The sequence below is a fragment of the Hemitrygon akajei genome, chromosome 1, assembly GCF_048418815.1.
Source record: "Hemitrygon akajei chromosome 1, sHemAka1.3, whole genome shotgun sequence".
Lineage (NCBI taxonomy): Eukaryota > Metazoa > Chordata > Chondrichthyes > Myliobatiformes > Dasyatidae > Hemitrygon > Hemitrygon akajei.
In genome coordinates this window covers 36,374,772-36,401,239 of record NC_133124.1, presented here as the reverse complement: position 1 = coordinate 36,401,239, position 26,468 = coordinate 36,374,772, and the positions used below count along the sequence as shown (strand labels likewise).

The 26,468-nt window shown below is 37.0% G+C and overlaps 1 protein-coding gene across 5 annotated transcripts in view; it reads right to left on the bottom strand.

The window, feature by feature from the left end:
• arfgef1 (ADP-ribosylation factor guanine nucleotide-exchange factor 1 (brefeldin A-inhibited)) overlaps positions 1 to 26,468 on the bottom strand; it is a 192,857-nt gene that overhangs the window by 78,249 nt on the left and 88,140 nt on the right. For 2 of the 5 annotated variants that reach the window (XM_073041032.1, XM_073041023.1), the window contains 11 exons: positions 22,697 to 22,970; positions 20,300 to 20,410; positions 18,475 to 18,582; positions 17,416 to 17,594; positions 15,734 to 15,867; positions 12,586 to 12,820; positions 10,345 to 10,444; positions 10,111 to 10,250; positions 5,825 to 5,933; positions 2,862 to 3,063; positions 854 to 965 (listed from right to left, as the gene is read on the bottom strand). In XM_073041032.1, coding sequence (XP_072897133.1) covers positions 854 to 965; positions 2,862 to 3,063; positions 5,825 to 5,933; positions 10,111 to 10,250; positions 10,345 to 10,444; positions 12,586 to 12,820; positions 15,734 to 15,867; positions 17,416 to 17,594; positions 18,475 to 18,582; positions 20,300 to 20,410; positions 22,697 to 22,970 — 1,704 coding nt within the window. The remainder of the gene's footprint in view (positions 1 to 853; positions 966 to 2,861; positions 3,064 to 5,824; positions 5,934 to 10,110; positions 10,251 to 10,344; positions 10,445 to 12,585; positions 12,821 to 15,733; positions 15,868 to 17,415; positions 17,595 to 18,474; positions 18,583 to 20,299; positions 20,411 to 22,696; positions 22,971 to 26,468) is intronic. The other 3 variants (XM_073041041.1, XM_073041050.1, XM_073041056.1) reach the window with 3 other exon arrangements.

The window sequence follows — 26,468 nt, the reverse complement described above, 5'->3', positions numbered from 1 at the left end:
GTATCTGCACTCTGCCTGCGCTGATTTTGTTCATTGTGTGTACTGGAGGAATTCCTCCGTCAATAACTATTAGGAACTAATACACAGTTTTCCTGTAGTAGTACTGGTGATGCTCTAATTTGTTCTATATTTCATTTAAAACATAATTTTTTTACAGTCTGTCTTTTTTTTATATAACTTAACTATTTCCATTAAACTTCAGCTAATTGGGTCAGCAGCTTAATTGGGCCACAGTATACTGGTACAGTAATCGATGGCATTTGCAAACACAGAAAAAACACTGTCTGAAAGGAGAGCAGAAGCAGGTCCAATAACAACTTTTAAAAAAGGACTAAGGATCACAGATGCTGTAATCTGAAGCAAAAAAAAACAAACTGCTGGAGGAACTCAGAGGGTCAATTAACATCTATGGCGGGATGGGGTTAGGAGAGTTTCAGGTCAAGATTAGTAGTTTGAACAGAACTACTAAAAGGAACTGGATAAATAACTGGAAATGAAAAATTTTGACATCTCTACAGAAATCACAAGAGAGTGAGACCAACAAGAAAGCCTTTCCAAAGAACCAAGACAGGCAATTTAGTCTACTGCCTATGATGTATCATTCAATATTTCTACATCATTTTATTAAGTTTCCATATATATTCTCAGCTTTTGACAACAAAAATAGGATTCTTTATTCTACAACCTTTCACATCATGAGAAATATTTCTTATATAAAAATTATTTTATAAATCAACAAATCCACTGAAAAAATAGAAATTTACTGTAAGACCATTGAGGATAAGCACTCCATCGAAAGATGATTCAAGATTTCTTTTTCTGAATTTTTCTTGGGGTTATTTTAGCTGCTTACCGTATCTAATCGTTCTTCTTGATGTAGAAATTGGGCAATATCATCAGGTGTCGTGCCAAGCATTCCTTGCTCTTGGAGATACTGTATTCCTCTTTTTGGTTTCTTATTAAATCTGAATAAATAATAAACAACTATATCAAAACTTATGCCTATATTTGGCTGACACCATGATTACTAAAATGTATTTCAAACTTATGAATTAATCAATTTTTAAAGCATTATCCGAATATGAAATGAAACACAAGAATTTTCTTTGATGAGGAAGCATAATGTCATGTATTAGCAATAGAATACATTCCAAGTAGATGACATGCTGTACAAGTGAGACTGATGTATACCATACAACTTGAAAATATTTGAATAAATCTACAAGAATGAGAATCAAGCTTAATATCACTGTCATAAGTCATGAAATTTGTTGTTTTGTGGCAGCAGAACAGTGCAATACATAAATTAAAAAACTATAACACTATATATACATATACACATACATAATTAATTAGTGCAAAAAGAAAGCAAAAAAATAGTGAGGCACTGTACATGGGTAGAGTGGTGGGGGGGGGGAGGAAGGTTGTGTCCATTCAGAAATCTAATTACGGAGGGGGAAGAAGCTGTTCTTAAAATGTTGAGTGTGTGCTTTCAGGCTTCTGTACCTCCTCCCTGATGGTAGCAATGAAAAAACAGCATGCCCTGGGTGATAAGGTCCTTAATAATGGATGCCACTCTTTGAGGCATCACCTTTTGAAGGTGTCCTGGCTGCTGGGGAGACTAATGTTCATGATGGAGCTGGCAGAGCTTACAGCTTTCCCCATCCATAGCAAACAGTGATGCCACCAGTTAGAATGCTCTCCACAGTGAATCTATTGAAATTTGCAAGTGTCTTTGGTGACATACCAACTCTCCTCACACTCTTAATGAAATATAGCTGCTGTCATGCCTTCTTTGTAATTGTATCAATATGATGGGCCCAGGATAGATCCTCAGAAATGTTGACATGCAATAATTTGAAATTGCTAACACTTTCCATTTCTGATCCAATGAGGACCGGTGTGTGCTCCCTTGACTTCCCCTTCTTGAAGACCACAATCAATTCCTTGGTCTTCCTAATGTTGAGTGCAAGGTTGTCGTTGCAACACCACCCTGAACAACGTGAAGATAGGGACAATGGGAGGCTTCAAAGTGGAAGTTATTCGAGCTCCAATGGTCAGCATCCTGAGAGGCAGCCTAAATGCTATAAATGTATACATCATTCATGACATGGTTGGGAACATTTGGCTGTAATGACAATGCCCACTCTTGTGCCTAGGACCTGTGGCAGTTGAGCTTGCTTCAGTTTACCAGGAGTTGTTATCCTCACTGCTTTTTAGGCTGTTTCTACCCAGTCTGACCTTTTACAAGTCAGTTGCAAAGCATGGTCAACAATTTCCTGTGGCATCAGCACAAGAACAGAGCAAGAACAGTACTTCTGGCCATTCCTGATATTCATCTACATCCCAGAGGCATAGATGATGTCGAACCAAATGACCATTCAAATGGTGCTTTGGTCAAATGAGACCTGACTGTGTGTGGAATCAGGGTCAGATGACCATCTTTTCCCCAGACCAGCCTTCTTGGCATGAGTTTCAGATCCTTATCTATATTCACCTCTGGGATACAACGGCAAGACACTGGAAAACTGAATTCACGGATACAAGCCTATCTAACTACAACACATGGGACAGGTTGATGACAAAATCAACTTTGCAATTTATTTTAAAATTCCTTATTCATTTGGCATTTACTTCCAACTTTATCGGTAACCTTTAAAATTTTATTTTGACCAGACATGAACTGTGAAAATGTCATTCTTCATAGCAAAGCTATTTCAGCTTTTGGATATACCAATTTTAAATCCATTCATAACATCTTTCAAATGTCTCATGTTTTTGTACCTAATTGTGCAAACTGCATAAAATAAAACAGCTCTCACAAGGAATCAACAATGTATTCTGATTTGTAACAGACTTACAGGTCAATCCCTTGTTCTATGATTTCCTTCTGCTGTTTCAAAACTTCATACTGTTCTGGGTTGTCTGCACCAGAAGTCTGGGTACTATAGCTGCCAATGCCTGATGATGCTGTGGAATCCAACGAATTGATACTCCCATATCGATTTATCGTGTCAGGATACTTGCTTTCATTGCTGTCTTGCTCTGAAGATTTTTCTTGGCCTATAGCCAAAAAGGATTGAGAAAAAGGTTGCAAAAGACCCTTAGAATATACGCCCTCCTTAAAATATACATGCATAGTAAAAACACTTTTGATTTATTCCACAAACTAGGCAGATTATTATAGGTGGCTTGATTTTTTTTTTCTGACTTTATCACAATTACCACCTTACTGCAAAGGACACTGCAAAATGGTGCCTTTAAGTAAATCATTCAATTTGGGAAGTGTCTAGATATCTTGAAATTTATAACAGAAAAAAAATTCATCTTTAAAATCAAGCAAGGTTGTTTGTGTTAGTGCTGGAACTTTTAAGTTTTTAGCTAGCAGTCTAACATGAAGAATCTGAGTTTTATGCAACTCAAATTGGCTCCTAACAAGGTTCTTTCACAAGAACAATACAAACTAAGTGATTAGTGTATTAATAGAAAAATAAACCTAACTATTTCACAGTGTGCATCAATCTTTAAAGTAGAAACATGTGGCAATATCTAATAGTAATGTTTATTTCTGTCAGAGTAGGCATGTGAAGAGCAATGAAGAGAAAACTAAGTTCAATATTTAAGTACTGTATTGTAAAAAAAATACTGATATGGTGAAAAATCTATAAATTAGCTTCTTTCTATTTAGTACAATGCATTGGGTTGGTCCTTGAAAACTTCAAGTGCTAGAATACAAAAAAAAAGAGAAAACACTGCAATATATACCCGTGGTTTATCATTTGAATTTCACAAGATGAGCTAATATAAAGCTAGAATCAATAATTGCACAAACTAAAAACCAACTAAAATCTACACCTGAATCTATCATCTTGTAAAATACTAATCCTATTAAAGAAATTTGAACTAATAAATTGCTACAATATTACATACCTGCCCTTCCTGATTAAGATAGCCATTAAGAAATAGCAGAAAGTTTTAACTAAGCATGAATTTGTCTTAACGGCAAATTTTTATTGCAGTTAATTGAAATTGCACAAATTGATTTAGATCTAGAAGAGTCCATAATGAAACCTTAAATATGGGACAAAATACAGAACAAACTATATTGTGAGAAACTATCTTTTGTTTCCATAATGTGTGAGATTAAGCATTCAGGACACTATAGGTTTTACAATCTTAGTGATTAGATTTCCTAAATTTGCTTTTGTTTCCTTCTATGTTGAAATTCATAGTTCTCTATTTCTCTTTTTTCTATCTGGTTAATTTTATTACACTCTGTTGCGCCTTCCATACACAAGATTCCAGATACCATAGGACATGTCATTTGCAATTCCAGGAAAGAGAATATGGAATAAAACCCAACTATTGTAAATCTTACAAGTACTTTGCTTCAGCAAAATCTGGCCTGGTTGCATTGGTCTTCCCAGGTAGGGATGTGATGCAGATGTTCAGGATGCCAAGTAATGTTACTGAGATAAATTGTTGGGATATCAATTGACTGATTAAAGGCAAGCAAGCAGCCTAATGAATTGCATAAAAGAGCAGAAAACTTAGAGGAGCAACACAGAAATAAATGCTGGAGGAATTCAGCAGGACAGGCAGCATCTATGGAAATGAATAAATAGTTGATGTGTCCAGCAGAAACCCTTCTTCAGAACTGGAAAGGAAGGAAGAAAATGCCAGAATAAAAAGGTGGGGGGGGGGGGTGTGGGAAGGGAAGGAGGACCAGCTAGAAGGTGATAGGTGAAGCCAGGTGGGTGGGAAGGTAAAGGGCTGGAGGGAAGGAGAGTAGGCCAATAGAGAAAGGGAAGGAAGAGGGACACCAAGGGTAGGTGATAGGCAGTTGAGAAGTGTAAGAGGCCAGAGTGGGGAATAGTGGAAGAGGTAACGGGGAGGGAACAAAAAAATTACCAGGAGAATATGAGGGTTGTATATGGTGACATATATGTACATTGATATAAATTTACTTCTAACTTTGAAATCATTGTTCAGGCCATCAGGTTGGAGGCTACCTAGACAGAATATGAGGTGTTGCTCCTCCACTCTGAGAGTGGCTTCCAGTCATGGACCAACATGTCAGAACAGGAATGGGGATTGGAATTAGAATGGTTGGCCATTAGGAAATACCACTTTTGGTGGATGGAACAGAGGTTCTTAACAAAGTATTCCCTCAACTTACGTTGGGTTTCACCAATGTAGAGAAGTCTGGATACAGATTACTCCAACAGATTCTGAGTGAAGTGCTGCATCACCTGGAAGAACTGTTTGAGGTGAGGGAGGAGGTGAATGGGCAGGTGTAGAATTTCTATCACTTGCAGGGATATGTACCAGGAGGGAAATTAATGGGGAGGGATGAATGGACAAGGGGATCAGAGGAGCGATCCCTGTGGAAAGCAGAGAGTGGAGGGTAATGACGTGTTTGATGGTAGGATCCCAAAAAAGATGGCAAAAGTTGCAGAGAATGATGTGTTAGATGTGGAGGATCATGGGGTCATAGGAACTCCACCCTTGCTAAGAGTGGCAGGAAATAGAGGAGATGTGAGTATAGGCAGCATCAATAGTGGAGGAAGGGAAACCCTGTTTTTTTTTTGAAGAAGGATACTTCACACTTATCTGGGTTGAACACCATCTGCCACTTTTCAGGCCAGTTCTGCATCCTATAGATGTCCTGCTGCAACCTTTGACAACCCTCCAGACTATGCACAACACCCAAACTTTTGCGTCCTTTTTTTTTGTAACATTGAATTTGTGCTGCAAGTTCATTTAGATTTTAAAATATAATAAATGTTATCTGACAAAAGAGAAATGCAATAAAAATATTTACCAAGACTGGTCTGCGAGTTTGGATTCACATATAGATCTTTACTCCATTCCACCATACACTTCAAAATTGAAACCAAACACTCCAAGCCCTTCTTCCGAAGACTGAGTTCCTTTAAAAGAAATTTGATGGTAATCAGATTTGAATAGCAAGTAAACCACAATTCTACACTTTAAATCTATTTAAATCTATCAGAGTCGACTGTACTTCCTTAGAAGGTTGGCGTCATTCAATGTCTGTAGTGAGATGCTGAAGATGTTCTATAGGTCAGTTGTGGAGAGCGCCCTCTTCTTTGTGGTGGCGTGTTGGGGAGGAAGCATTAAGAAGAGGGACGCCTCACGTCTTAATAAGCTGGTAAGGAAGGCGGGCTCTGTCGTGGGCAAAGTACTGGAGAGTTTAACATCGGTAGCTGAGCGAAGGGCACTGAGTAGGCTACGGTCAATTATGGATAACTCTGAACATCCTCTACATAGCACCATCCAGAGACAGAGAAGCAGTTTCAGCGACAGGTTACTATCGATGCAATGCTCCTCAGACAGGATGAAGAGGTCAATACTCCCCAATGCCATTAGGCTTTACAATTCTACCACCAGGACTTAAGAACTTTTTAAAAGCTATTATTAATGCTTTTTGAGATAGTGATTTAGATGCATATCATATTTTTTACTGAGTTAAGTATTGTATGTAATTAGTTTTGCTACAACAAGTGTATGGGACATTGGAAAAAAGTTGAATTTCCCCATGGGAATGAATAAAGTATCTATCTATCTATCTATCATCTATCTATTATTAGTTTATGAGAAAAGGAAATACCGTGATGTCCCATGCATCTCACTTACAGGGAACATAATTAAAATCACGACATCTATGCCTTTTGCCCATGCCTCAGGGACATAGGATACAGCAAGATAGAGGCCTATTGGCCCACGATGCTGTGTCAACTTTTTAACCTTGTCCAAGATCAATCTATCCCTTCCCTTCTATTTGGCCCTCCATTTTTCCATCATCAATGTGCCTATCTAAGAGTTTCTAGTTCAGGCAGCATCATGGTAAATCTCCTCTGAACTATTTCTAAAGCTTCCACACTATTCCTATATTGAACACAACATTCCAAGTGTGGTGTAACCAGGGTTTTATGGAGCTGCACCATTATCTAGCAGCTCATGAACTCAATCCTCCAACTAATGAAGGCCAACACACCATAAGCATTCTTAATAACCTTATCAACTTTGTGCAGCAACTTTAAATGATCTATGGAGAGTGGACCCAAAGATCCCTGTTCCTCTACACTGCAAAGAATCCTGCCTTTAACCTGTATTCTGCCTTCAAATTTGACCTTCCAAAATGAATCACTTCATTATGAACAACTTTTTCTCAGTCCAGCTCTGTATCCTGTGAATATCCCACTTCAACCTACAACATCCACAACTCCACCAACCTTTGTGTCATCTGCAAACTTATGAACTCACTCTTCCACTTCCTTATCCTAGACATTTATAAAAATAACAAAGGGCAGGGGTCCCAGAACAGATCCCTGCAGAACACCACTGGTCACTGATCTCCAGGCAGAATACGATCTATCTGCTACCATCCTTTGCCTTCTATAGGCAAGTCTGTTCTGAATCCACACACCCATGTTTCCCTGATCCCATGCCTCCTAACTTTCTGAATGAGCCTACCATATCAATCACATTACTAAAATCCTTATACACCACATCCACTGCTCTACCTTCATTAATGTGCTATGCAACATCCAGAAAGAATTCAATCAGGCTCTCACAAAGCCATGTGACTATATCTAATCAGAACTATTCTTCTCCAAATACTTTTAAATACTGCCCTCTTTTTTACCCCACACATCTCAAAGAATTCATTACTTGCAATGATGCCTTGCAATGCCATTTTTACAGTGGGGGGGAAAGAAGATCATTTGTTTGCAAGTGGCATTTAGCTCCAATTCTACAACAGGATGTCACTGATACTATTGCTCGCTCAGCATGAAACAAAGCTTCATTCAACATTTCATTAAAACCATATACCTCATCTGTAACTTCTGCTAAATATCTGCACCCAAGCTTAATTGCATTCACTTTTTCAGTTATCATTAAGGGGTGAACTAAACACAGTGCAATCACAGTAGATAATTAAAGATTAGCTTCATTTGTTTTTACTTCTAAACGCAGTGTCTGGAAGTGTTATCATGCTTCCAGAACCAAGATAACATACCCACAACTTACTACTAACTGTAACCGATACGTCTTTTTTGAATGTTTGAAGAAACCAGACCACCCAGATGAAACCCATGCTGTCACGGAGAAAATGCATAAACTTCCATAAAATGCAGCGGCGTGAATATCTCAACAGTTGGCACTATAAAAGCATTACACTAACCACTATGCTATCATGTCAACCTCAATACTCTACCATGCTACCCTGACCTTAATGTGTACCTCACCTGATCTTGAGATATACATAATTTATACCATCCTTTACATTCTGTACAAATCTCCAACATGCTGAAATCCTCCAAAATTATCAAACTCAGGCTTAACTTTTTAAACATCTCTTTGCTAATCTAGAGCTCCAGCTCAAACTAACTCAACAGTTGCCAAAAATCTCCTAAGCCAATTTATCATGCAAATTTTTGCTTTTTGCTCAAAGTTTTTATATGGTGTCAGTCTTGGTTTATTGGTAGCGTGTTTACCTTTGAAACAGAAGTTCAAGTCTACTTTATACACATAAAAGAGGATGAAGTTTTTCTATGGTAAGGTTTACACAGATCTTAGAGACTGTTAAAAAGCTGGCACAACATCGTGGGTTGAGCAGCATATACTGTACTATAATGTTCTGTGTTCTATGAAAGCGTAGGTGGGATGTCAGACTTGGAATAAAGTGAAAATGACCATAATAATTCTCAGCATTGCTGATTTATGAGATAAGTATTTCCAATAAAGTAAATGATATTATCTCCCACTTTTTTTCTGAATAAACTGCCAAACAATTAAACTGATGGGATCTCACCTCAAAAAATAAAATAAATCGACATCCAAAATATGCTTAGTCTTGAACTGAATGCAAAGTCCAAGATTTCCGAGTCTTTGGAGCAGACATTGAACCCACAACCTTCTGACTTGTTGAAAATTCTATCAACCACTTGATCTAGGAATAATGGTGCATAGTTCCCTGAAGGTGGAACCTCATGTGAATAGGGTGGTGAAGAAAGCTTTTGGTATGCTGGCCTTTATAAATCAGAGCACTGAGTATAGGAGTTGGGATGTAATGTTAAAATTGTACAAGGCATTGGTAAGGCCAAATTTGGAGTATTGTGTACAGTTCCAGTCACCGAAAAGATGTCAACAAAATAGAGAGAGTACAGTGGACATTTACTAGAATGTTACCTGGGTTTCAACACCTAAGTTACAGAGAAAGGTTGAACAAGTTAGGTCTTTATTCTTTGGAGCGAAGAAGGTTGAGGGGGGACTTGATAGAGGTATTTAAAATTATGAGGGGGATAGATAGAGTTGACATGGATAGGCATTTTCCATTGAGAAGTAGGGGAGATTCAAACAAGAGGACATGGGTTGAGAGTTAGGGGGCAAAAGTTTAGGGGTAACACAAGGGGGAATTTCTTTACCCAGACAGTGGTAGCTATGTGGAACGAGCTTCCAGTAGAAGTGGTAGAGGCAGGCTCAATATTGTCATTTAAAGTAAAATTGGATAGGTATATGGACAGGAAGGAAATGGAGGGTTATGGGCTGAGTACAGGTAGGTGGGACTAGGTGAGAGTAAGCGTTCAGCACAGACTAGAAGGGCCGAGATGGCCTGCTTCCGTGCTGTAATTGTTATATGGTTATATTATATGGTTAACCATGTCACAGATGATACTTCCTTCAAAGCAGCAAAAACATCCATTTATATTTCTTATATTACAACACTAACGGTACTTCAAAGTAACTAAACGGTTTTAAAGTTCTCAATGATATTCAAAGGTGCTGAAGGCAGGTATAAATGCCAAGTTTCTCTCTTTTCCTTCAATAATGTTGGAGAGATTAGCAATACAGGTCCAAGCCAGATACATGCTAACTAGAATTATGAAAAAAATCCTTTTACTTGACAGAAAGAACCACATCTTTCAAAGTGACTGTTAAGTTCAGATATGCTTGCATATACATTAGATACCAACTATCCCAAATGAGATATCACAAGAGTGCAGAGTTGAGCAGAGCCAATTCTTGTATCTTACATATTGCCATGCAATTGTAATCAATTTCTTTGTACACTTCTATTACCTGAACAGGGGTCATTCCCAGTTCATGACCAGCTCGTCCTTGGGCTATTTTAGATAAGTCATTAACCAATCTTTCGAAGATGTTTGCAGCATTTAAGTCACAATCATAATTTACATAAATGTCCACCACACTTTGCGCATCTGCAAATTGAAATGATATAAATTTACAAAATTAGAAAGTTCATGTTAAATTTCTTAATATCAAAGACCTGAAAAGTATAATTAAAAATCTTACCTGCACATATTCTGGTCAGAGTTTGAATTACCATCCATTTATGATCAAATGAACTTGTAGAAGTTTCCAATATATAAAGAAATATTTCTCTGAAGAATACCTAAGTCAAAACATATAATAAAAATGTCAATATGCTGCAATTTTGACATCAAATAAAATGCCAGTTAAAATTTTGATGACTTTCATATACTTAGCAATAGTAATATTTAAGCTAAAAATGTGAAAATAACCTCAAAGTATTTACGTAGTACAATGCAAGCCTGGATCCTCTATACATAAACTAGTCTTCGTTTCAAAAGCAGGGAGGGAGAGGGAGGAGGAAGGAAAATTAGTTGGTCTCGGCCATTCTTATTTACATAATGCAAGCCATTTTTGCTGTCATTTGGTTGAGGTCTCTTATGACCATTAAGACATAGGAGCAGAATTGATCCCCTAGTGGGCTCAACCACAAGCTGCTCCATAAAGCTACCTCGGAGGCTCCACAAATTCTTTCTCTTGGAATCCAGCATCAATTTGATTTTTCCAATCTATCTACATATTGAGATTCCCCATGTCTAATGTAACATTGCCTTTTTGACATGCTTTTTCTATGTCCCGTTGTAATTTGTAGTCCACATCCTGGCTACTGTTTGGAAGCCTGCAAATAACTCCCATCAGAGTCTTTTTAACCCTTGTAGTTTTTTCACTCTACCCAAAAGGATTCTCCATCTTCCAATCCTATTTCATCTCTTCTTAAAGATTTGATTTCAATATTTACCAGCAGAGCCACTCCTCCTCTTGTGCTTACCTACCTGTCCTTTCGATAAATTGTGTATTCTTGGACATGAAACTCACAACCACAATCGTCTTTCAGCCATGACTACGTGATACCCACAATGGTATACCTGCTAATCTCTAAAGGCACAAAATCATCTACCTTATTTTGTAGACTGTCTGTATTCAAATACTGTATAACACCTTCAGTCCTATATTTGTCACCCCTTTTAATTTTGCCTGTTTGACACTGCAACCCATCCCACTGACTGCAATTTTGCTCTATCATCTGCTTGTAAACCAACGTCCCTATCCTCAGCTCTATCACTCCATTCCCCATCCAAATTAGTTTAACCCTCCCCAACAGCTCTAGCAAAACTGCTTGCAAGATATTGGTTTCCCTCAGGTTCAGGTGCTGCCTGTCTCTTTTGTACAGGTCATACCTTCCCCAGAAGTGATCTCAATGATCCAGAAATCTAAAACCTTGTCACCTGCTCTAGCTCCTCAACCATGCATTCATCTGTCAAATTATCCTATTCTTGCCCCCTCTGACGCATGGCACATGCAGCAATCCAGAGACTGTTAGCCTGGAGGTCCTGCTTTTCAGCTTGCTACCTAGCTCTCTAAATTTTCTTTTTAGAATCTCCTCTCATCCTTCCTATATCATTGATACCAATATGTACCAAGACATCTGGCTGCTCCACCTTCCCCTTTGGAATTTCGATCTGGGACATTTCTGACCCTAGCACCTCGGAGGCTACATACCATCTGGGTCTCTCTATCGTATCCACAGACTCTCTTATCTACTCCGCCAGCTATAGAATCTCCTATCATGTTTGCATTCCTCCTCTGTTCCTTTCTCTTCTGAGCCACAGTGTCAGAGACACAGTCACTGCAGCTTGCCTTAGTAGAACCCCCCATCTAAAAGTATCCAAAATGAGGGGGAATTTATTGAGAGGATCAGCTACAGGGGTACTCTGTTCTGGCTGCCTATTTCCCTTCCCTCTCCTGACAGTCACTCATTCACTGGTCTCCTGCAACTTAAGGGTAACTATTTCCCTGTAGCTCCAATCTATCATCACCCCAGTTTCCCTTATGGGCTGTGGGTCATCGAGTTGCAGCTCCAGTTCTTTAACATGTTCTCTGAGGACCCAAGCTTGGTGCACCTGGTGCAGATGTGGTTATCCAGGATGCTGGAGGTCTCCCAGGATTTCCACATCCCACACACAGAACAAAACACAACCCATAGAGTCATTCTTACTGCCTTACTTATACTATAACAAATAAAGAATGAGCAATGAAAAAGAAGCTAATATTTGTATTCAATACCCAGACAAAATTCAATGAATCAAACAATTTCAATCTCTTGGTTGTCAAAATAGACCAAAGATTTAATTACATCATATATTCATTCTTCACGGGTTTGCCTTGGTATTTTTTGTTCATAAAGATATTAAACATTATAGAAATCTAAAATTAATATTTTACCTCAATCTGCATTTTCAGGTGAGTCTTGAAGTTTGACAAGAGAGTGAGGAAGATGGAAAGTGACAATTCAAATACTTCTGGTACAGAAGACACACCATTTTTTGACAAGGCTACACAAAGATATTGCTTAATTGCATTGATGAACATCTCATTTGTTCGAAAGATTGGTCCGGCATTTTGTAAAATTGACAGGAGTAACTGTAGTGAAAGGATCTTTGACCTCAATTCATGAGACCTTGAAGGGAAAAAAGTAACATTGAAATTTAGAAAATCTTCTGAAAAGCAAAGAATGAAAACAAAAATCCCTTCAATTTGTATTAATTGGCATAGTTGGTAAATCAAACTTTTCATTATAACTTATTTTTGAAAAAACAATTTGAATGCCATTCATAAATGAGATGAAAGTTGAGGTTTGGAGATATGTTCCAAAATAAATTAACACTGTAAAGGACTTTCTTGTTTACAGTAAATACAATTCAATCCTTTCTTCATAGAAAATCCTGTGGTTACATGCTCAAACTTATGATTGGTACCACTTAAGATTTTATTTACTTATTTTCACATGCTATTTCTCTCTTCAGTTTCGATGTTGATCATAACAAAAGGTGATTTATACCGATTCATGTTTACTGTATCCAGGTGATATGTTGGCAATTGGAGACTCCCCTGGATCCATCCATATGGGATCTACATGCCACCTAAAAGTTTGACGCGCTAAGTGTTTTCAGCATTTTTATTCCATTTATACGGAAACAGTATCAGAAAGAGGAACAGTTTTCTAGGAAATGGTTATGAAAGGGGTGGGTGGAGCTTAAGAGGACAACGGCAGCTAACGGCGACATCCTTGCTTGCATCTTTGGAAACAGCTCTATTTCTATTTTCTATTTTTAATATCTCTATTTTTCTCTTTCTGGGTTCTTTTGAAGATCCTGACCTGGAGTTACATGCTGACTTCAGTTCTTCCTAGGAATGGGACCTGCTCTCAGGGTCTCTCGAATGGCAGCTACTTGATATGCCAAGTACGCAGCCTAGAAGACTTGAGAGCCTTCAGGGTTCTGGGATTTCGTGGCTCTGGAGGTGGGCAGACTCGAGGTCGATTGTTGTGTCATGAGAGACAGAGGATCAAAAGCAGCTAGCTAGCTGCTGGCTATGTGCCCAGACCTCAGAGTAAGTGATGCAACAGACTTTTAACATTGTAAATCAGCGAATTGTTTGGTATGTCTCCCTTCTCGCTGTGAAATGGGGCCACCTCTTTTTCCCTTATTAGGGAGAAAGAGCCTGTGGTATGTTGGAATACCGGATGAATGAGTAGCATTTGGGGTACTGCAAGTCTGTGTCTTTATTGACGCTTTGCTGCACACTTGAGTGCTCAGTGGGGGGGTGCCAATGCTTTCTGCTGAAGGTGGGGGGAATCATTTGGGGTTCTAACATTTAACTATCCTCCGTTCTTTGGGGCACTCCTCCATTTTCATGGATGGTTGCAAAGAAGAATAATTTCAGGATGTATATTATATACATCTCTTTGACATTTTAAATGTACCTTTGAAACCTTTGAAATGTCCATTTCAGTGACTAAAAGCTCAAAATAATGGCTTGGCCCTGACATTCAGTCCTATATTACCAAGCTGAACAACAGTTATTTTTGCCTAAATTTCAGTGTGCCCAGGAAAATGTAAAACAATGCAGCTAATACCAATTGACCTGTCATATTCAAGCAGTTATTTATTAGACCATCTTAGTCCTGTGTCTAAATTTACTTCAAATATTCAAACTTCCATCAACCTCAACTACACTTCTCAATGTAGTACAACATTCCATACTCTTCTTCCCCCACACCCTCCCAACACACACATTCCTAGCAATTAAATGCTATGGAGCAACAACAGTGAGCAAAATTGTTCAATGATGCCATGGAATCTGCATGCATCTAGAAAACATGGCAGGTAGCAATGGAGATACTCAAACCTGGCAAGCTCAACAAAAACTCACAAAGAAGGTCAAGAGGCTATAATCACTCTTGTCCACAAACTATAATCTGTTGGAATATAACACCTTTGGAAAAACTAAGCTTTTTGTTGAGCCATAAATCCTCAAAGTAACAGGATTTTGGGCAAAAACAATGACAATGAACAGACTTTGGGCATGTACATGATACATCAAGCCTGGTTTCCAGAAGCAAGACTACTACAGATCATCACTAGGGTTAAAACCTAGACTGAAGACATTCTGCAGATGCAAGAACTTTTGTGTTGCTGGGTTAAAACTTGATGCTAACACTCAAAGCTCAGGTCTTGCTCCCAAATCACTACAACTTGTATGGATGACACAAAGCAAAAAGAAGTTGTGTCTACTTCAGGATCTCACTAAGCTCAACCTGTTTCCTCAACACTGACTGCCATGAGACTTATCACCTTTACATGGAGAGGAACTTACCTTGGCCACACAAGTAGCCACCTTGGAGTCCAACTGGAACAAGTACCTAGAGATCATGGAAGAATATTTCAGGAAGTAGAAGCTTAAATCAAATACCCAAAAAACAGCTACTGCTTTTCATCTTGAGAACAAAAGGACCAATAACACCCTAAAGGAAATGGTGACCCACTCTGAATGACACTGAAACAACATCAGCCTTCACAAACCAGCAAGTAAAACATAAATATATTGGTTGACTAAACACTGCTTCACCAGTAAGGGCTTCCATAAGTCAGGCAACAGATGCTGGATGATGCTTTTACTATTCGCTAACAAATACTAGATTCTGTATCTCTATCTTTAGGAAACTTTAAATGGCACTACCAAACATGAATGAGGATTTGCACGTTTCTAATTATAAGAGTATAAACATGAAATCAAATTTAGGAGTTTTGAAAGAATTCCAAGAAGAAATTGCCAAGCATAATGAAGATTTATACTATAACTGGCTGCCTATTATCTTAAGGCAAAGAAGAGTTAGACATTTGATTCTATTGAATCTTCTTGTACAATATGTGCAGGTGACTATTTTCTGATCAAAAAATGAGTAACTGACTGAGAAAGTATACTTATGAAGGTCAAACTGATATAAATTCAACTGTTAAAATTAGTTGAAAACATATTTCAAATTTGCTTTTTGTTACAAACACAAATCATTTCCATGCTCTGCACTTACTTTGGATCAGGGGGACCATCAGAAAGTGGTTTCATGGAGAGCTTACATAATGATCTGAAGACCAAAAAAGCATCTTTCTGTAGAATATGAGAGAACTTAGCACTAGAAGGACCTCCTGGGGTGATTCCGCATTCCTAAAAACAAAGCCAAATCATTATAGTATTATACCATTTATTCAGCAAAGCTTTTTTGCTCCAAAACTTCATAAATATATTAGAATATTTGAGAAATTTGGAAATATTGTAATTAACTTTCAAACATTTTATATTTTATTTAAACAAATTACATGACTGACTGTTAGAAATTATCTATGAAATATATAACAAAACTAAAACATTTTTGTATGGATTTAAGCATCACAAGATTATTTCCTTTCATGTGAAATCAGTAACAAATTAAAGAGAAAACTAATCTTCATTTAATATAGTCAAGCAAAGGATAAACAATTCATCTAGCTATTATGAACATTATGGAGCAGTTGCCACTTGTAACATATTATCTGGAGATTAGCAAAGCAATCACCGTACGTTAACATATTTAAGTTAGCGGTGTTTAATTCACCTCTGCCCATTCCAAAGTAGATAAAATATTAACCATCTCTGAATTCTGCAAATAGCTGCCAAAACAAAATGCATTACAATATACTTCATGAAACAGATATATTGATATTTGTACAATTTTTATATTTTAGAGAAGATAAAACTGAGTAAATAACTAATGCTTGTTCAATTGTTAGATATCCAATGTTAAATAGAATGGTGTCTCCTCATTTACAGACTGATGCTTGCTTTGATAAATTGTATATTTATTTGCCAGTGATGAGGATTCCACATAGATGTGATAGATTCAATTTAGTAATAGGACAATTACATGGGTTCTCTGTTCAATTATTGAATTATTACAGTGTTTATCTAACCATTCACTCACAGAGAATTTAAAGTCTGCTTAAAAAGATGAACCAGATTGTGGTCTAAAAATCAGAAACAATCATGCAGGAAACTTGATGTTGATTGATCTAGTCCTACTCCCTATCTTTTATAAATATCATTATGTTTAAAACAAAACCCAGCGAATATTGAAGGACCTGGATAGAGTGGACGTGGAGAGGATGTTTCCTATAGTGGGAGAGTCTCAGAACAAGAGGACAACCTCAGAATATAGGGACATCCATTTAGAACACAGATAAAGAGGAATTTACTTAGCCAGAGGGTAGTGAATTTGTGGAATTCATTGCCAGAAATGGCTGTGGAGGACAAGTCATTGAGTATATTTAAAGCAAAGGTTGATAGGTTCATGGGGTGTCAAAGGTAACGGGGAGAAGGTAGGAAAATGGGGCAGAGAGGGATAATAAAACAGCCATAATGGAATGAAAGAACAGAATTGATGTTCTGCTCCCATGTCTTAATAGTCTTATTTGAAAGTTCTTTATGAGAATTGATAAGTGCAATTTGAGAAACATATATAATGAATTTTACTAGGGCTGATTGATAAGTTTGTGGCCTAATGTAGAAGGAGATGAATTATACAGCTCTCGTTCTACTAGAAATAATAGTTATCCAGACAGATTTTAACCATCAGCTTATTTAGTACCCAATAACCTCTAAAAGTCAACTGTAAAGGTTAATAGCAACAAAACTGAAATAATTATAAGGGGTAACTCATTTTTTAAAATTTGTTATCACCTGAGTATCACTGGATGAAACTGACAATCTGTCATCAGGCAGAGATGGAGCATATGACATGGAGATTGGTGTCCCTGGAATTCCATTGGAATGAACGCTGTCTGCTTCATTGACTACTGGTGTTTCTTCATCTATGATGCCAGAGTTATTTTCAGAACAACTTGGTTTCTCTTCCAAATCTGGAGGATAATGTCTTAATTAAAAACTTTACAAAATTATGCTTTTCAAAATTGTCTCATGTGCATACCACTTTGAAGAAAAGACATGTCAGTAAAAGCAATCAGTAATAGATGTTAATCTACAAATAATAATAAATTATCAACAATGTATACAACTTCAAAAACAGCTCCAATACTAGAGACTTTAAAACAGCATTTAAAATGCTTCACAGAATTATTACCAAAAAAATTTGACACTGAGCCACATAAAGAGACATGAGAGCAGATAGCTAAAAGCATTCATAAAGTAAGAGGAGGTTTTAAGGAGTGCTTTGAAGGAGCAAAGTAGTAGGGGTTAAAAGTATTGAGGTCTTTATAGCTTTTTGTTGCTAAAGGAATGAACACCAAAAACGGAGCAACAGATTACTGGATGATTAAAAGGCTAAAATTGGAGAACTGAGCCATCTCAAAGGGTTACTGAGAAAAGGAGGAGATAATACAGTTGGGGAAGGGTCAAGGCCATGAAAGGTTTTGAAAACAAATCTAACTATTTCAAATGCTAGGCATTATTTAACTGGAATCCCTGATAGTTTAGCATGCCCATGAGTGAACAAGGTTTGGGGGACATTACAACAACATTGGCAGTGGTGTTTTAAATGACTACCAATTTTTGGAGAACATAGTGAGGCAGCCCATCTAGGATTGTTTTGGAATATATTAATTTAGCAGTAATATGGGTATAAACAAACTGAAACCTATTTAGTGAAGTACAACAATTCCAAGTTCATGGTTTGATGGTACTTCGCCTACCACTCAGATCCATGGACGAGTTTCAGGCTCAGATTATTTTTATTGTATTATTTGAAGGAGGGGTAGGAAAAACTGGCACTGCCTCACCCACCTTCAATTGAACTTTTTACTGGCCAATCACAGCAGCACTGAGGATGGTAGTGGGGAGGTCCAAATCCCACATCGTTCCATCCTCCTAGATGCGTAGTAGGGAGAGGTCCTTTAAAAGGGAAGAAGAAAATAGGGAGTAGGGAGTGGGATTGGGGGTGGAAATCAAAAATAAAGTAAACAAAAATTATTTGGCTAATTATGACTGAAATCCTTTTAACTATAATAGAAGATCTTGAAAGAGACAAATTGAAGAAAATCACATTTATAATATAGCTTATATTAACTTCTAAAACAGGTTATAAGAATATAAAGTTTCTGCTCATGATATCCCAAACCTGTCGATATTCCATTCCAGTTAAAATCGACTATGCTCCAAAAAATTTAACAGGAATGACAGGAATTCACAATTAGCAAATAAAAGAAACTGTAAGACTTTAAAAACATATGCCATTGTCTGCTAGGAGGTTTATATTGGGTTTTGATATCTTCATTCTCCAGAATGTACATGGTCCAAAAAAATAACTGACAATGAATGAAACACAATGGTCAGTGGGTTGCTGCTCCATCTCCTACCAAAGTAAACCTGTTGTAGGGTTTTGACCCAAAACTCTCCCACCTCCCCCAACCACAGACGCTGTTCAATACACTGAGAACCCCCAACATATTGCTTCTTGAAGCACAAGTACAGTTAAGACACATTTGATAGTGGCATCTTTAAAGAAATAATGGAAACTACTAGATATTGGCACAAAATTACCTTGCGCAGCCTAAAATGACTAAAAAGATTTTTCATTTGTTAATAAGATCTGAGGTAAGCGAATATCTTCAAATTCATTCCAACAGGCGTAAGGTACTTTCCTTAAAATTAATCACTGCAAATTATGGAGAGTTGATCTGGGCTTTTTAAATTAATCATGTTTAAGGGTGATTCAGATAAACTTGCATAAAAAGAGTACAGTGCTTTCTTATAACATTATTTGATTTTCCTGAAAGCATCTTGATAGTTTGGTCTTCAGGTTAATTTTATTTTTAAGAAATATTGTAAGCTGCACTGTTGCTTCAGTGATGGGTAAGAGAATAAATGATTTTATGATACACCATTTGACCAAACAGACCAGCTTATGACAGGTTTATAGATTTCTTAAGGGTGTTCAATAGTGTCTTTCAAATTATCATTGCATTCACAATGGAAAGAAATATTGTTTTTAAAATCAATAGAAGTAAAACTAACTTAACATACTTGAGTTGTCATAAGCAATAATTACAGTATATTTTTAAATTTAAACTTATTTTTATCAATTTAATCAATTCTATAGAGAATTCTCTACTCTTCAATAAATAAATAATTTATGTCATTCAGAACGAGCATCAGATACACTGTCTTTATTGTAATGTGCCATTCACAACATTAAATAATGGCAATTTCTGAACTTGCAGAATAATCCTTCCCTCAAACATCACCTGATAGTTTTGCAAAACATCAGATCTTTTGCCTTGGATCTTAATGGGCCTATTTTAAACCATATTACAATTATTAAATTGAGTGTATTTTGCCAATTATTGTCACCTGTGAGCTGACATCAATTTGTCTTACCAGAGATCCTAAACATTCAATTAGAATATTTAAGAATTATATAAATATTTGAATTTAGCTTATATAAAACCAATCATGGCCATTAACTTTTTAGTTTTTAATAGCTGAACTGCCAGAAAGGGGGGGGGAGGGGGAATTAAAAGATGAATCCATTAAAGAAATTTAACGAAAATGTCATGTTCATGTGTTACAAAGCATGAGAATAAACTAAGAGATGAAATGAATACACTACCTCCAACTGTGGTCACCAATTCTTGTAGAATGTTCTGTACAATTTCCTGTACATTATCCTCAAATTCAAGACCCTCCCCATGACTGCTGCCTGCAATCCCTTTTTCAAAACCTTGTACAAGGACAGAATATAAAAGATGCTCAGAACAACATGAAATAAATAAAAAAACAAGCATGAATCAAACTAACTTTACTTCAAATAAAGCAAGATGAAACTTTGAAAATAATCCTTCCAATACAAAACCCTTCTTGTACATGCCTTCGGAAGTGTGCTACTATGTCCTCAAAAGGAAACTGAAATATTGGTTTGATTACATGCAATTACAACCAGTTATCATGGTTTGTCAAAGCGTCTAACACCTAGGCAACTGTGGTACCTGCTCTTCTTCAATTTAAAACCAATTGATTTTCAAATGCATTAAGACGTAAATTTGTTTTTTCGCTAGCCACTAAATTAAACATTAAAACTAATGAACACTATTTTTAATTAGCCAACAAAACATTCTGATTTTTGGGCAGCAGTGAACAAGTGGTATAAGCTCAAATGCTCAGAAATTTTTATTGGCCTACTGTGTGGAGCTTAGGACTAGCAAGAAGCCACTTAGCAGACATTCCTCCATGAAGGCACTGAGAACTATGTGAACAGGGTGAGCAAAATATCACTTCAACCAAATTGAAGAATCTTTACACACTAACTGTCTAAGTTGAGTATTTTATCTAAAATCATATACAAAACAGAAAGTGGGAAAGACAGATGGATTAAAAGGCATAATAATGACAGAAAAAAACTTTTAAAAGCATTAATATTTAAAATATGAAGATGTATATGAAGAAATAATTCAATACACAGTTGTTAATTACAGGTTTCATGGATTGTTTGGAAGTAGTTATCACATCAAAAATATTTACACTTTTATTGGACAAGCTCTGTTTTCCTACTGCATTTGGTGGTAAGTGCCACAGTATTAAATACTTTACAAATTCATAAACACATACTGTATAAGAGGAGGAGACAGGTAGGAAAAAAGCTCAGAGACTTACTTATTTCTTGTTTATCAGATACAAGCAATAGGATTTGCAGCAGGATTTATCCCTCAATAACACCATACCAATATGTTTTTCATTATTCCTACTTCATAACTTACGCTAGTGCTTTAAACCAAACTTCGTGTACTCATATAATTTTAATACAATTTCTAACAACCAATGAAGTTATTGTATGAAAATGATTCAAAAATAATTCCAATAATTAGAAAAATAATTTCTAATCTAAGACTTGCTAATTTCTATAAATGTATGGTGGAGAGCATTTTGACTGGCGGCATCACAGCTGGGTATGTAACCTTCAATGCACTGGATTGTAAGAGACTGCAGAGTGTTATAGACTCTGCTATTTCCATCATGGGCATAAACCCTTCCGATCATCGGGGACATCTTCAAGAGGTAGTACCTCAAGGAGGTGACATCCATCATGAAGGACCCACACAACCTGGGACATGCCATCTTCTCATCAGCAAGGAGTTACAAGAGCCTGAAGACTACTCTCAATGTTTCAGGAACAGTTTCTACCCCTCTGCCATTAGATTTCTGAATGGTCCATGAACACTACCTTGCTATTCCTCTTTTGGAACTATTTATTTAGTTATAACTTATAATCTTTTTTATGTCTTGCACTGAATTGCTGCCACAAAACAAGTCAGAGATAATAAATGTGATTCTGATTCTAATGTCAGTGTTCACTTCTATTAAAAATGGACAAGCAATCATCTATGTTTAAGTCAATAACCAGGCCACTCCCATCAATCTGACAAAAGCTATGTTAGAATGATCAAAAGATTACTGCACAGAGTCAAAAGAATAGCATGGATACAGTCTTGAGTCCCTCCATTAGCCATGTCCACTAATTCTACATTGGTGTAATCCTATTATTTACTTTCCCTATATTCTTTGCAACGCCCCCAAATTTAACATTCACCGACACAATTAACCTATCACTAGCTGGAGCCAGAGCTTCTCTGCATCAAGAGGAAGCATTTTTCAATATTGTACTATATAGAATCATATAGTATAACTATATTGAACTGTATAGAATAACAATGAAAAATGAAAAACACATTTGGACATTTCTCTTAATGTGGGCTGCCAGCAATCTGTTACTGACAACAGAAGGAAAAGAACTGTAGATAAATAAGTAATCACATGTTCAATAAAGCTCAATTCCTGAAAGGGAATATTGGGATAGTCTAATACTAAAGTAAATTAATTTAAAAAAACAATATAGTTTAATCTCACAGTATACAACTAAGGTAAAAATAAAATCAATAACTGCTTGATTTTTAAACAAGTACACTTTTAAGCCTCAAAATCTATAAATGAGATTACATGCAAACATATTTACTTTTTGCTGCAGTGGCTTGGTCAACTTCCGTTTGTTCATTTTCTGCATTACAAATGTCAGTTCCATTTTCTGGCTCTGCATCTTCCTGAATAGGTTTATCAACCTCATTGATATGGTCTGATTCTATTTCAGGTATTTGAGCCAGCTCAAGGACTGGCTGCTCCTCAAGTCGACTCAGTTGTGGGGATTCAGGTTCATACTGGTTCACAGGAGCCTGCTGGAGGTGATGCTGTTGCCGAAGTCTCTCCTTTTCCATTTGTTTCACTTCCTGCAGCTGAATGCACAAAGACAGGCTTTAAGATGAAACTGGAACTTATGGTTAAGGAACTTAATCACAAATTAACTTTTTCGAGGTCAAACGAGAATGGGATATTTGGGGAAAAGTTTTGAAGATTTGAAGGGAAGGGATCATTGAGATTGCAGAAGGAACTGTTGAGCATAACACTTCAAACAGTAACCATGGAGTAAAAGAACAGTACACAAGAAGGTGGAATCACTTTCAACATCAACAAGAGAGATTGTGGAACAGCAGTTTAGTTAGTAAAGGATCAAGGAAACAGAAAGTGATATGGTTGTGTTTGGAAAGTGCATCAGTGAGACAGGACAAAAGCACAGAAAAATGCTGGATCATGACAGATATAGAAAGCCTGAAGTGAGATTGCCAGAGCAGGTATAATGAAGAGATAACACTGGTCATCAATGAAGTGGCCACACCTGTCACAGTACCTAAACAATCCCAAGCAAAGTACCAAATGGGACCACATGCCACTCAGTATTCAAACGTAACTACAGCACCTCCAGCAATGACTCCTTTCCCTGTCCCTCACATGATCTCTGTAGTCCTAACAAAATCCGTCCTCCCACACCCTTCAGCAATACATGCACATGGAGTCAACTACTCAAACACAGCCAAGACCCAATTCTGTCCTTCCACAACCCAATGTCAGTTTCTCCACTACTCAAGTATTGTTTTGAAATATGGATCTTATTTTATTCAAGTCACAAATGCTTCACTCAAGTAGTGGAGGAAAATACTGTAGAGTTGTGGAGTTGGAAGAAGTTAGGAATCATCATGGATGAGGCAATGAATGTCTCTGATTAAGGCAATGAGATTTATAAATCTGGGAAGTTGGGTGACTGGATAGCCAATATAAATCAGCACAGAAAGGGATGTTGGATGAGTAAGATCAGGTAAGAAGTTTTGAATGATGCCAAATTACTGGAAGAACAGGAAACTGATAAGTAGCAGTCTTTGAATGAAAAAGATTATTTATTTTTAAGCAGTAATCCTATCCATTCCTGAAAATGAACTTCAGAGTCTATATCTTTGCCCCTTCTTCCTGGTCCAGTTATCATGTACAGATTTAAAAAGATTTTTGGTTAGAAAAAAAATTAACATGGTAAGCAGATTTCTATAATAATAAACCTTTACAGACCAGATCTCCAAGTTCCTAGTTCAGTTTCAAAACTCCAAGCTAAATTCTACTATACAATTTTGCTCTGTAAACATTCTTTAAAACTTTCTAATTTTTTTCTCTACATCTAAAGTTAATGTTCCTGCACTGATTATTTTGCAGTTACTTTAACTTTTCCAGCCTTATCTTTACATAAAGTGAAGATAATCATATTAATACATTGGGACTACATTGCATTACAAATCAGCAGGAAAAATATGGTGCTCTCTGATATGGACTTAGCACTGCATTTGGAAGACTATCTGAGATGTGCATATTTATCATTAAAGGATTTTAGATGTGCTTCACATATATTTAAGCAGGTAATAATAATTACCACTTGTTAAAAATGTTTTCCAATATTTTTCACTAAACTATAATTGTCACTAAAACAGAAGAAAATTGCCAAAGTCTTTATCAAAGTAAATTTCATGGTGCATTTTAGAAGAGGGACAGGTTAAGGCAGGGGAATTTGAACTTTAGGCATAAGCAGTTGAAAATACAGCTGCGAACAGTGAAGAAGGGATATGCAACTACCAGAATTGAAGCAGTGATCAGTGAAATTTACAGCACAGGAACATTTAGCACACTGCATCCATGCTGAAAGAAAGCTATCCAATTTATTTCAACTTTATAAACCAAATAGGGTGATGAGAATCAAAAGATAGCCCACATACTCTTTAAAGCATGGTAAATACTTCTGCCTCCACACTTTCAGGTTAATGAGTTCCAAATCTCCACAGTATCCAAGATTCTTTTTGATTATTTTACCAATTACCTTAAATTAAAAGCACCTTAAGAAAATGAATCATTCATATCCGATCTATTAATGTATCAATGAATTCAGTATAGTTAAATTTTGTTTAGCTTTGGCTCCAAAGAAAGCAACCATCCTAACAAAACTCACTTCAATGTCTTAATATTTTCTTTCCATTTAATTTATTCAATATTTGTACTCATTAATAATAAACTCTGTCTTTACAGATATGATCAGTCACAGTCCACTGACAAAATTATAGGTTCTACATTTTCTTAACTGCCGTTATATATCAAAAATATCCATGGCTTTCTCTCTACATATCAATAACTTTTTAGGAGCTCTCCAATTTTAACTTTAGGTCGGTATTATATGTCTATACTCTTCTGCATTTTTTGCAGTAATGAACTCTCAGAATCCAAGTTTGACTTTTTTTTTGCCTTATGATATTATACATAGTTCTCAATATGCAGGCTACTCTAGATTAGGAAACTCAAATTTTTTTTTGAGATAATGAATTTGTTCTGAACACTCATAATCTTCCCAACTGCTTTTCATTGTTCTTACAGCAATTTACATTCAATTAGTAGCAATTTTCCTAAATTATGTTCCAACCCAGTAAAATTACCTTTATTCTAACTCCCACGATTTATTTCAAATCTGTTTTCTGCCCAAGTAATTACCTAATGACATCCCTGATGAAAGATCTCAGTCAGAAAAACTGTTTATTCCCTCCCACAGATGCTGCCTGACTTGCTGAGTTCCTCTTGCAATTTGTGTGTTGCTCAAGTAGAATCTCGTTTATCCCTTCTAAATGCCCAATTTCTTACCCTAAAGTCATAATTGCTCCCTCTCTTACAGAGTGGCCCTCGCGTCTGCAAGCAGTACTGATAAGTAACTCCAGTGACCCAGATTTGTTTTTGATCTTCACTGCTGAATCTGAATACTGGCTGCTAAGTAAATGGGTGGTTTTTGGATTCCAGACCTAACCAGTTCCCCTCTACCACCACTCTCCTCCATCTAGCAGAATTAGTTCTTACTCTCAATAATTTCTCCTTTGGCTCCTCCCACTTCCTTCAAACCATGGGCACCCGTATGGGTCCCAGCTATGCCTGCCTTTTTGTTGGCTTTGTGGAACAGTCCCTGTTCCAAGCCTATACGGGTATCCATCCCCCACTTTTCCTTCGCTCCATCGACAACTGCATTGGCGCTGCCTTCTGCATGCGTGCTGAGCTCGTTGACTTCATTAACTTTGCCTCCAACTTCCACCCTGCCCTCAAATTAACCTGGTCCATTTCTGACACCTCCCTCCCCTTTCTTGATCTTTCTGTCTCCATCTCTGGAGACAGCTTATCTACTGATATCTACTATAAGCCTACGGACTCTCACAGCTACCTGGACTATTCCTCTTCCCACCGTCTCTTGCAAAAAGGCCATCCCCTTCTTGCAATTCCTCTGTCTCTGCTGCATCTGCTCTCAGGATGAAGCTTTTCATTTCAGGACGAAGGAGATGTCTTCCTTTTTTTTAAAGAAAGGGGTTTCCCTTGCTCCACCATCAAAT